Source organism: Ctenopharyngodon idella, chromosome 5 (genome assembly GCF_019924925.1).
Source record: "Ctenopharyngodon idella isolate HZGC_01 chromosome 5, HZGC01, whole genome shotgun sequence".
Taxonomy (NCBI): Eukaryota; Metazoa; Chordata; class Actinopteri; order Cypriniformes; family Xenocyprididae; genus Ctenopharyngodon; species Ctenopharyngodon idella.
Window position 1 is genome coordinate 5,455,255 of NC_067224.1, and position 13,324 is coordinate 5,468,578.

Genomic DNA, 13,324 nt, shown 5'->3' on the forward strand with positions numbered 1-13,324 from the left:
ATATTGTTATTATTTAATTGTGAAAAGTTATACACTGAAAATCTTCCCCTCTGTCATAGCTCTGAAATCTAAAAGAAACTTTATAAAGTGTCTTTGAATTTGCAGGGATAAGTGTACATGTCTTTCTTTGATTATTTTATGATGTATGTCTGTGAGTGCAACTTTCCACATTCCAAGTCAGGTTAACAGTATTGAACTAAGGCATTGTAAATTATTAGGTCAGCACAGACTCTGCGCCCACAGTATACTGCAAGAAACTGTAGATTTTTGCAGAATTTAATGGTCTGTCATTTGCAAAGTTCTACCTACCTCATAAATGTTTTTACATTCCGAATTCCGGAAATGTTGGGATGTTTTTTATTTGAATAAAATGAAAACTAAAAGACTTTCAAATCACATGAGCTAATATTTTATTCACAATACAACATAGATAACATAACAAATGTTTAAACTGAGAAATTGTACACTTTTATCCACTAAATGAGCTCATTTCAAATGTGATGCCTGCTACAGGTCTCAAAAAAGTTGGCAAGGGAGCAACAAATGGCTGAAAAAGCAAGACATTTTGAAAAGATTTAGCTGGGAGAACATCTAGCAACTAATTAAGTTAATTGATATCAGGTCTGTAACATGATTAGCTATAAAAGGGATGTCTTAGAGAGGCAGAGTCTCTCAGAAGTAAAGATGGGCAGAGGCTCTTCAATCTGTTAAAGAGTGCATAAAAAGATTGTGGAATACTTTAAAAACAATGTTCTTCAATGTCAAATTGCAAAGGCTTTGCAAATCTCATCATCCACAGTGCATAACATCATCAAAAGATTCAGAGAAACTGGAGAAATCTCTGTGCATAAAGGACAAGGCCGAAGACCTTTATTGGATGCCCGTGGTCTTTGGGCTCTCAGACGACACTGCATCACTCATCAGCATGATTGTGTCAATGACATTACTAAATGGGCCCAGGAATACTTCCAGAAACCACTGTCGGTAAACACAATCCACCGTGCCATCTGCAGATGCCAACTAAAGCGCTATCATGCAAAAAGGAAGCCATATGTGAACATGGTCCAGAAGCGCCATCATGTCCTGTGGGCCAAGACTCATTTAAAATGGACTGTTTCAAAGTGGAAAAGTGTTCTATGGTCAGACGAGTCCAAATTTGACATTCTTGTTGGAAATCATGGACGCTGTGTCTTCCGGGCTAAAGAGGAGGGAGACCTTCCAGCGTGTCATCAGCGTTCAGTTCAAAAGCCAGCATCTCTGATGGTATGGGGGTGCATAAGTGCATACAGTGGGCAGCTTGCATGTTTTGGAAGGCACTATGAATACTGAAAGGTATATAAAGGTTTTAGAGCAACATATGCTCCCCTCCAGACGACATCTATTTCAGGGAAGGCCTTGTGTATTTCAGCCGGACAATGCAAAACCACATACTGCAGCTATTACAACAGCATGGCTTCGTTACAGAAGAGTCCGGGTGCTGAATTGGCCTGCCTGCTGTCCAGATCTTTCACCTATAGAGAACATTTGCTGCATCATTAAAGAAAAATATGTCAAAGATGACCACAAACTCTTCAGAAGCTGGAAACCTAGAATGGGACCAAATTCCAACACCAAAACACCAGAAACTCATAACCTCGATGCCAGACGTCGTCAAACTGTTTTGAAAAGAAGAGGAGATGCTACACCATGGTAAACATGCCCCCGTACTTTTTTGAGACATGTAGCAGGCATCAAATTTGAAATGAGCTCATTTTGCGCATAAAATTGTAAAATTTCTCAGTTTAAACATTTGTTATGTTATCTATGTTATATTGTGTATAAAATATTGGCTCATGTGATTTGAAAGTCCTTTAGTTTTAATTTTATTCCAATTTAAAAAAACGTCCCAACATTTCTGGAATTTGGGTTGTATTAAATATTGTGGGTAATTTAATGCTTAAGCATTTTACCATATTTAAATGCATTCTGCATATTTTCTCCCACAATCAGCGCAAAAAAATGTAAAATCAAAATCTGTGTGGGACAACTGGGTGCACATACTTTTGTCTCCCCCAGGAAAGATGGACCTGAGACGGGCTTTCTTGTTCTTCTCTTCTGGAGCCATTGGAAGTGGTTTGGAACTGAGTACTGAGGAAGGGTCACGGGAACTACTGTTCATTCTCAAGGGAGGGGCAGGTGGTTTTTCTTCAATATCGACACTATCGGACATCTTTAGTTGCACTCACTATGGCCTGCAAAGACAGAAAGAAAGAGCTTTTGTCAAGTCTGTTTTTCAGATATGTGATCATTGAAAAAGTGGTAGACACTTCACAGGGTTCTATACATTAACATTAGTAAATGCATTAAGTACCATGAACTAACAATGAACAACAATTTGTACAACACGCATTAATCTTGAATAATATAATTAATAATTTATAATAAGTCTGTAGAAATGGTCCCTAATGTCATTGTTTAACTCCTATGCTGACATTAGCAAGGAGAATTAATAGACAAACCATCCTAGAATGAACATACAAATCCCCAGGATATTATTTTATATTATATACTGTGTGTAAATTGCATTTTGTAATGTTTGTTTTATGCATACCTTATAATCGAACCACTAATTAATGAAACCCAATATGTAGCATGTCTCATATGAAAATAATCATAGCTTACTTTTTTTAATGTTGAAGTATATTATGTCCTCATAGCTTAAATTATACTGTTTGCCAGCCCACTCTGATTATGCAAAAAAGCTGTATTTTAGGATTAAAAAAAAAATCCTACTCAAAATGGCACTTTAGGATTATCTGGTCCACCTTCAAGAGGTGTGCCATCTGTGAAAGTTACCAAACGCTTCTTTGGAATGAACCTTCCAACACAGAGAAAACAACTCCATCATCAAGACTGAATAATATTCTTATTATCACTTGAGAATCTCCAACTTCAGGAAAAATCTTCAAAATGTTCATTACACTGCATCTGGATGCTGATTCAACAGCTAAAGGCAATCCTACACTTAAACCTTTGCTGACTAAATAAAGGTTTTTAAGATAAGCACTGACTCATTCTGTTTGCTTGTGTATGTATGTGATATTGCATGTGTGTTTAAATTTAGATTAGTTATTGTGTGTTCGGTAGACAAGTCAAAACTTTTTTTTTAAACTATGGGGTCTTTTACACGACACCATTTTTCAACAAAAAACTTTTCATTCATTTTGGTCATTCATTTACACGACAATTTCTGAAAACAGGATTCAAAGTGCAAGTTTTTGAAAACGATACTGTTATCATCTCTGTGTAAAGTACAAAATTGCAAATTTGTGAAAACGGTGATGTCATGCGCATGCGTATTACGTGTTCAGTCTATAGGCGTGTAGTGTTTCTTTATAAAGTGACATCGCCAACTACTGGCCTGGCAGCAGAATACAGCATTTTTAGTCATTTTCGCGGATCTGTGTGAACGGGTGACAACGTTATCGTCTGTACGCGAAAAACACAAAGGAAAAACTTTTCTGGTTTTAGTACATCGTTGTCGTGTAAATGTACCTTAAATAAACTTTTTATCTGACAGAAAATTTGATTTCTCAATTCATGACCCCTTTAATATTTGTCATTTTAGGATTCAGAAGGGTGCTCGAAAGATGCTGCCCCAAATCCATTCTATTGGTTTAGAGCAATTTTGAAAGAGCCACAGTGTTTATACTTTTCAATAAATAAAGCTACCAATGGCTTATTTATAGTTATCGCTGCAAAAAAAAAAAAAATTAGTCTAGCAGAAAAAAAAGGCTACACATTCATCTTTGAAGAAAAAACCTCTGAAAATCTCTACTCCAACAGTCACAAAAAAAAACGGTACAGAAGGTGTCACTGGGGTGGTACCCTTTCAAAAGGCCATTAAGGTATAGGTCCAAATAAGGCATAATTGTGAAGGGTACCGCCCAATTGACAGTTTTTTTTTTTTTTTTAAGTGATTAAATGAAGAATTTGCTAATGTCTATCAAACACTGAACAGTCATAACATTCCCAACATTCACTGGAAGGAAAGCACTCTCACACCCACACAAACAAGCAAACACAGATGCTGCTTCATCTTTCCAGAGTAATCAATTGTAATTAGCCTGTGACCCTGTGGATGTCATAGATTTTTGCCATTATGAAAGCATACATACATCAGAAATGATGCCCATAAGCCTGTCAGTGCAGTGTCTGGCAGTATGCATTCTAGTAACAAACTTTGTTGGTTTGTTTTTCCAATTTCCCTATTCCACATATACTGACGAAGGCGAAGAGCTGAAACGTTTGTTATCTTATCTCCTGTGTGCTATTATTAAAGTGCTTCAAAGTGCAGACCTTTTTTGGTATTCTTAAATTGATATATAGGTCTCAGCACCTAATTAGCTGGGAGAGCGCGGTGAATGCTTTGATTCCTATTCCACATATACAAATATGTACAAATGTTAGCTGATGGGCAAACTAAACCCTGGACAAAGCCTACAACCGAGTACACACTGTAGAGCTTGTGCCACAATATTGCCATTTGAAACAAATAGAGATATAAACAGTTTCTTTCATCATATAGCAAAACATATGATGGCTCACGTAGTGAGACATGCCAATAAGCAATAAGCCAATCTGCCCCAGCCAACTGCAAAATCAAACAAAAGAAAGACTCAACTTATTTATTTATTTTTTGCATCTTGGCAATAGAGCACACAGTGACTGCCTACATTTTCAGCAGCCTTGGTTACAGTAGTATTTTTTCCCATTCATTTTCCATAGGGGTTTAATTACAATAAAAAGTACTGAACCATGAATCAAACCAATCAGCCTCAAGATTAATCACTCGGTTTAATAAGGGAGAGTAGAGGATCTAATTATTAACATTATTTTTTATTAATAAAAGGTAACAACACTCAGGTACACTATAATGCAGGCGTACCAAAAACCAAACCATAACACAGATGAGAAGAGACAAAGAAATTAACCAAACAGGGGACCATAAATATACAAGACAATGAGGGGTAAAACAAGGCACAGGTGGGACTGATCAATCAAACAATTAGAAACCATAGCAACCAAGGACACAGGCAAAGAAAATAGACAATACGATTCTGAAAATCAAACAAGACAAAAGTACAGTTCATACACAAAAGACTGTGTGTGAACTGCTCATCCTATCAAGTCAAATTACATAAATCATAAACAATATAACTGTAGAGTATAATAGAAAACTATTGACTGATAGTCATTTATTATATTAAGTATAAAGCAGTACTTTTTAAGTTGCAAAATATTGAAACATACAAATATTTAAGTAGTTCGAAAGTGTAGGAAGTCTTAATTATGTCGTTCACAATTCTTAAAAAGTTGAATGCTGCTTATCCCATTTCATGCTGCCCTGTTAACATCTTTTCAGACTGAAAGATCCCTAATTGATGGCTTTTCAAGATTATGGGTATAGTACTCTTCACCAAGGTACATGGTATATCAAACTACCATGTATTACATTTGATACCACTGAAGCATCGTCAAAGTACTTGTATTAGTTTTATAAGGGTATATAAGGGCGAGGTGTTTTGAACTCATAGCATCTGTTTTGCATACAGCCAGTAGAGTACATGTTGTTAACTTGATATACAAACATTGACCACAAGCATAAACAAAATACAACATTATTCTGTTCTGTCATTATGCTGCTCCATTATAAAGCAGAAAACAGAAGCATAAAATTAATGAAGAATGAAAATTGCTATGTGTTGTATAACTATATAGATTGCTCACCAAGTCAAGTGACATATTGACATGAGTGTTTTTTGTTACAGTCAGAGACAATCAGTATCCAATATGTATTTTATACAGTAGTAGTAGTAGTAGTAGTAATAATAATAATAATAATAATATCACTTCGTAATGTAAGTAATTTTAATATTTCAATTTGTGGCCCTTCTACCTGAGAGAAATGTTCAGTTTTGTAATATTTAGGATATATATACATACATACATATATATATATATATATATATTGAACTCCATGATAATGTCAAAGAGAAATTAATAAGAGCACATGTGTCGTCCATCAGGCCACATCCCTGCCTTTTATTTTGTTGAAAAGCGGTAAGGGTCTCAATGCAATACACAGATCGATCTTTTCCTTCAATCCCAGAATTCCTGACATTTGATAGGTATTGATTCATTTGACAGTGTATTGATTGGTTTGAATTTAACAAATGAAAAAAGAATATAGAGCATGAGAAACTTCTAAACAGCAATGAACTCGTTCATGCATGGAGTCAGTTTGTGTGTATTCTCCCATGCTGTGCAGTAAGGTGTGGTGCTGATTCTTTAACTGTCGTTTTTCTGGCCAAACCAGAGGTCTCACAGAATGAGAATTCCCCGTGAGAGCCATAAACCACGCCCAGCACACACAAAAATACACCCAAACAGTTTCCCAAGTTTTAACTATTCTTTTATAGGTGGTTCATTCTATGAATGAAACTATTGGTGCATTTGCATTATGCCATCTCAAAGTAAATGTTGATTTAACTCAGCCTTGAGCCTTGATAAAAGTGATTAAAAAAGGAAAAAAGTCCCTGAAACAGAAATGTAACATGCCTCATATGATGGAGCTAGAAAAATGTGTTGAAATAAAAAATAAAACAGAGACTAAAGGCCAGTTCACACAAAGGATGATAACTTTAACGATAAAGATATAGTTCTAAAAGAATAGCAGAGTCCACACCACAACTATATCGATGACGGTACAGAGAAGCAATATCGTTGGAATCACTTTCAGAATGATTTTTCGACAGCCAGTCAAAATCCATCCTGCTTTAAAGAGCTTGAGCATTTAAAGTGTAAGACGACAGAACAGCAGGGCGCGATTACAATAAACAGAACAATATCATCCGCAGGTGTGGATGCTAATATAGTTATTGTTATAATTATCTTTACAGTTATCGTTCTTGGTGTGATTTTTTTTTTAACATGATATATGATATTTCCTCACACACATACATCTGCTCATCTCTCAGCATGAGAAATACTTTCTCAGTCTTTTAGTATAACTAAACAGCATAAATGAATTTACAACATTATACCTGAAACAGAAAATTTTCAAGTGTTCAAATGTATACACTGCTGCACAGCCTGATAGCCATCTGACTTGAAGCAGTGCATGCTGGTTAGAAATTTTGTCTGACTTAAGACATTACAGATGCTACGTCATTGTGATGTCAATGTGCCAAAAATGTTCTGCATACAAAAACTTCATAAAACAGTTTAGAAAGTTGTGATTTGTGAAAATTATGTGATCTAGTAGCTTTATACTGTGGGTGCCATTGTAAAGACTGTAAATCTATCCCTCACAGCCTCGTTTTCATTCATGTAAAATTCAATATGGTGCCTAACCTGACTAAGGTCTATGGGTATCAACTTTATCTGAGGAGGAACACAATTATGTAACAACTGTTGATGAATATACATTTCTCAACAACAATAACATTCACTTTTTCAGTCTTATCAAAAGAACAAAACAACTTAACAACTAAGAAAAACCTCTTCCAACCAGCATATTAATCTTGTGCTGCAGAGTGACTTGCAAACTATTTGTGATGGTCAATTAAAAAACAAACAAACAAACAAACAAAAAACGCATTATATTTCGGGTTCAGTGGGCAGTTACTTTGCAAAATATGCCTAGAGAAGGTGTAGGAGATTATGAGACATTACATGGCAGCAGCAGACATATAAAACAATAAGGCATAGAATGAGACATACAGGGTGAAATTAGACAGCCACTGCAGCATTAGTCATTCAAATTAACCTAGACACTGAGGAAAGCATTAATCTTTGATCAGAGAGAGTGGGAGGTTATCACTTTAGTAGTATTTCTGCAATATGTATACTGTGTATATCATCCAAATTTGGTATACAAAACACCTGAGCAACCTACTAAATTTTCCACAATGTGCAATAGACGAGCAGAACACACTGTGTGAGATACTGTATCCCACATTGCAATGCCTATCGAACACCATGTTGTTAGCTTAGCAATATGCTAACATCATAATATTAGAATCAACAGTCTTCTATTTGATGTGTAGATTTGCTGACTATGTAGAGCATTCCTAAATCATTTCTGAGGTTCCATTTCAGTTAAGCAGCTGTCTACAGTATGTAGGCAATGGGCAGCAGTGCAGCTCATAGATTTTTAAACACAGCTAATGTGCATAACATTGAAGATTTTCTATGGTTTAATGTGTTTCTTTTCAGATCACTGTGGTCTCTGTATTGCTTATTTTCCTCAAAAGGATATTACAGAGAGGAAAGACTAATGCATCAAGGGAGAGATGAGAGATGCATGGAATCTCTCTCATATTCTCTCTTTCTCTCTTCGCTGGTCTGTGCTCAGCTTTAAATAGGTCAGAGTTTTAATGCTACAGTCGGGGATAAGGAAACTCTACAGTGGCCATATTTAACCCTCCCAACAGAAAAGACTGTCGCTGCTCCATATGAACTGCACACAGATTTAGGCCAATAGCCCAGTGACCTGATCAGTAATGAGAGAGATCAGCCCCTGTAACATGCTGATAACATCTCAAAAAATTCAAACAATACATGCAGTAAAGAATAGGATATTGGAGAAGCTCTAATCAAATGTCTTTTGGTTAATTATTTTGGCCCTTTAAGACTGTTTTGATATGGTTTGAAAACACCCCACCAATTGGGGGAACACCCAGTAGCATTATACAAAAAATAAATAAATAAATAAATAAATAAATACTTGCATGATCTTGTGGTCATCAACTATAAATCAATGTTAGTTAAATGCCACCATCACCACCTATGTGTGCTGTCAGCTTTAGCTTTTATCAAAATTTCAAGCTGATGCCGTATACTGAAATGCCAGTCTCAACCAAAATGATGTTATGGATGAAAACTCAAAATTTTATCAGTATCACCTTGCTTTCTGGGGCATCTGTGAACCTCATATAGCAAGTGATGTAATAGTGATCAGACAGGAATGAATCATTTGGGTGTTAATCACTGTCTTCCAGCTGATCTTTTACTGCAGATGACAAATTATAACATGTGTTTGACCTTGCTGCCAGTGGCATTTTGCTATTGTGCCTGTTAAATTCAGAGAATTTTCAGCCAGTTCAAAGAACAGTCCGTTTCTTTATTTATCTTAAAGGTTGTTATCGTAAACTAGCAGACTGACACAATTAACAGGAATTAATTTGCATTCAATTTCAATAAAATAAATGTAACTTTTCGAACAGTTATTGCAGATTGATTACTCAAATATGCAACTAGTCTTGCACACCCCTAATTAAGACAGTATATGATTGGTATGTGATTTTCATGTGATTTAGGGGTATTTTTATATTTTTTATAAAAAATGCTAAGCTGGATTTACATTTTGCTTATTATAAAAGCTACAAATAATTTATTTTCGCATCATTTTATAACCAAAATTCGCATGATATTGCAAGTTTTTACAAACACTTGATGGTACTTTAAAGTGAGTTTTGAATAAAAGCTTAAATTATCATATGTAGCTTGATGCTAATTGTAGCTATAAAGCACATGTTACACCTGTAGCTACATTACACCTTGCATGAGACCACCAGAGCAGAGCCGACGGAAGTGGAGAGAACCAAGGTGGAGCAGAAAGAGCAGGAGACCACCAGAGCAGAGCAGAAGGAACTGAAGACCCCCAAGGCAGAGCAGACGGAGCAGGAGACCATCAGGGCGAAGCAGAAGGAACAGGAGACCCCCAGAAGCCTACCAGGATTATGGTGACCCACGGTGGAACTGATGGAGGGAGGAGCCTGTGTGGAGTCCTGGGCCCAAACAACAGAGGTGATGGCATAACCAGTGGAGACCCAGGCAGAGTCCGATGGACCGAGAGACCAGGCAACTCTCAAGGACCGGGAGGACAAGGTGGAGCTGCGGTGATGAGTGGCCGAGATGGAGCCACGGTGCCAGAGGACTGAGGTGGATCCAGTGTGAGTGAGGACTGAGGTGGAGCCAGAGGGAAGGAGGAGCACGACAGGGAGCCAAAGGGTTGGAGGAACGAGGTGCAACCGAAGGACGGAAGTCTGTGGCGGAGGTAGAGTGACGACCGACGAAGGTGGACCAAGGACGTTCCTAGATGGAGCCGAGGGAGCGAGGAACCAAGGTGGAGCTGACATGTCAAAGGGTCAAGGTGGAGCTATGGGCTTGGAGGCCCGAGGCAGAGCCATCTTGGTGGAGCTGAAGACCGGGAGGCTAGAGGTGTTACAGCTTCATTTGGCAGAGTCAATGGAGGAGGAGCTGAACAGGATCAGCAAAGCCGACAGGAACTGGATGGATTACTTGGAGGAGGACCAAATGGGAGGATGCAGGGACCATTAGCAATGAAGGAAACTTGAGGCTGGTCTGAACCATCGGCAACAACAAAGACTTGGAGCTGGGCGGAACCAGCGGTGACGAAGAACACTTGAAGCTAGGCAGAACCAGCAGAGGAGGAAGGCCCTCTTCATACAGCTCCACTAAAACTGGTACGGATGTTCAGACTGGACAGCAGGCTTTGTCTATTGGACGGATGAGGTTGCAGGATCTGGCTCTGTTGTGGGCATTGGCTTTGGCGCAGGTCCATGGTAGGCATTAGCTCTGGCTCTCTCTCTCAGTCTGCAGTGGGCTCAGGCTCTTTATCCACGGTGGACAAAATCAACAAGATGTATGAATACTCCAGACACTGGAGAATGGCTTCTCTCCATATTCCTTCCCTCATGTTAGGCAAGTCCAGCAGGCTATAATAATTTGCTCCAACCCAGTATAAAGATTTCAAGTCTCATTGACCAAAAACGAGCACTGGGCTAACTGACAAAAACGAGCAGTATATTCCAATATAGTTAGCCTTTCACAGGCAAGGGCAAAAACTGCAAGATCTATATCCTATCTGCGGTCTGGTGTTCTGTCACTGCTGAGCTGAGGAGGAAGATGAGGAGAGACGAAGCAGATCTATAATGCAGTGTAGTCTTTATTAAACAAAACAAAAGAGCATAATCCAACAATGAAGCATAATCCAAACAAGTGAAGGCAATGTAACAGTGTGCTAGAGCACAGACAACACCAGACAATGAACTAAAGAAACTGTTAATACACATGAACTAATGAACTTAATGAGGACCAGGTGTGTGATAATCAATGATACAATGAATAACCATGGCAACGGAAGAAAACAGGAGGCAAACACAGGAAATGATGATGACAAACTAAACTCAGATTGTGACAGTTTGAACAGACATTGAAATATTTTGTAACACATAGACCCTAACTTTAGAAACATTTACATTTATATGAATCCGTTGAGGTTAAATTCATTAAATTCATCATATTCATGGTTGATTTTATTTATAGTAAGTGAGTTCAAATATGTTACATCACTTTTAACACAGTCAACTCGTTAACCTAATTTTGCATTATAATGGTGTCATTAGGTAAATCAGAACTACTGTGACAGCACATACAGTGTGAAAACACATTCAGTGCTACACAGTTATGATAATTAAATTGATCCATACAAAAAAGAGCAAATTACTTTACATAATCTGGAATTCATTTATAACTACGTTTGGTCTTTTTAAGGTTTATCATTCAGAATCCTGCTAAAAGTTAAATTTGCAAAAGGGTTCATTTAAAAGGCTGTCTACATTGATATGGTACATTTTTACATTTTATTGTGCACTGTCTGCCTGAGCGTACATGTATACTTAACATACAAATAGACCAGATGACACTGAACATACAGCCTGCAGCATCCCACCAGACTGCCCTTTATGACGCCTCAAAAGCTTCTCTGAAGGTCAGTGAGAAAATGAGGAACCACCTATCATTCTCTCTTTTTCTCTCACTCATATTCATCTTCTCTTCTTCCCCTCACTTTAAATACAAAGAGAGCAACAAAGGATTCCTTTGTAAGTAAGTAATGCTCTTAAGACATGCCACAGATTTGGAAAAGATACAAACACACACACAGATTCACATGGAGAATTCCAGTCCATTTTATAACCACTTTGTGCACAACTAACAGCATTGCTTTACACAGTTTGTTGTCATTGTCACCTGATAATAACATATTTTACATCAAAATCTGAAGGTTTCTGTCTTTAAACCTTTCCATCCCAGAATGAAAACCTATAGGTAAGGTGAAACCTAAAGCAATGCTTACAAATTAGTAACATCCTGTAAATGTAAAGACTGAAATCAGAGAAAGAAACACCTTTTTGGTCATTTTAAATTTCTTTCTGAAATGTAAAACCACTACTTGTCTCTAGATCTATTCACTAGCAACATAAATATCCTGAAAGTGCTTTGTAATCTTTATCAAAACAAGGAACAATTCATAGTTATCTTTAGCTCTAAAGCACAAAACAGTCAATAAATAATATTGCAGAGATCTCACTACAGAAATAATTAAATTACAACGAAGTAACAAATACTACATTCTGTGCCCAATTTAGTCTTATGTTCATACTTCACTTTGGAACCCCTTCACTTGAAATGGCTACTGGTTCCACCAATTGCACACACACATATATATTTCCACAAGTCTGAAGACTTTCAGTGATTAAAATAAAATGTAAGCTACTGTACATTCCACCCAGAATGAAGATAAAAAATATACATATACTGAATTGCTGTCAGGATAAGGCTTGTCAAGCACAACCATTGGCTACTAGGTTGAGTTAAGCAGCTTTTTTTCATCACATCTTTACCAAAATCTCTTCTTTGGTAAATCTGACATAACTTGGCATTAGCCACGCCGTCAAAAGACTATCTAATAGCAAATATGGTTTCATTATTTTGGTTTCACAGTATTAACAACAAATGTAGTCACTATGTTGTTGGTAATTTTTCATCATATTTTTTAAGGGATCAGTAAGCTCCCTCTTCTGTAATTTAGGTTATAATGTGACAGATTTATTAAGTAAAAGACAAACTATGATACAGTATAATAAAAAAGAACAGACAGAATATTGTAGAAATGTTTATATGCAAAACACACATCAAACAGGATACATATAGGGCAAAATTTGAGTAGAAAAATCAAAGGTGGCCAATTGGGATTTGGCAGACAGTATTGATGGCTTTGGGTCAGTTAGTGTCTGTGACTCCCCGCTGAGATGGCTCTAATACTGACAAAAACTATGGCAGCAAATGGGTCTGCTAAAGCTAAATCAGCCTTAGGCTAATGAAAACCTTCCTCACTAAAGATGCTTCCATCTACTGCACACTCTCGCTCACCCAGATGGACAAAAATGAATATGCATATAAAAACAAAAATTGG

The 13,324-nt window shown here is 37.2% G+C and overlaps 1 protein-coding gene across 2 annotated transcripts in view; it reads right to left on the reverse strand.

The window, feature by feature from the left end:
* The window catches only part of LOC127513427 (serine/threonine-protein kinase PAK 3), a 51,794-nt gene that overhangs the window by 28,189 nt on the left and 10,281 nt on the right, over nt 1-13,324 (reverse strand). For both annotated transcript variants that reach the window (XM_051895185.1, XM_051895184.1), the window contains exon 2: nt 2,041-2,231. In XM_051895185.1, coding sequence (XP_051751145.1) covers nt 2,041-2,209 — 169 coding nt within the window. In that variant the 5' untranslated portion in view covers nt 2,210-2,231. The remainder of the gene's footprint in view (nt 1-2,040; nt 2,232-13,324) is intronic.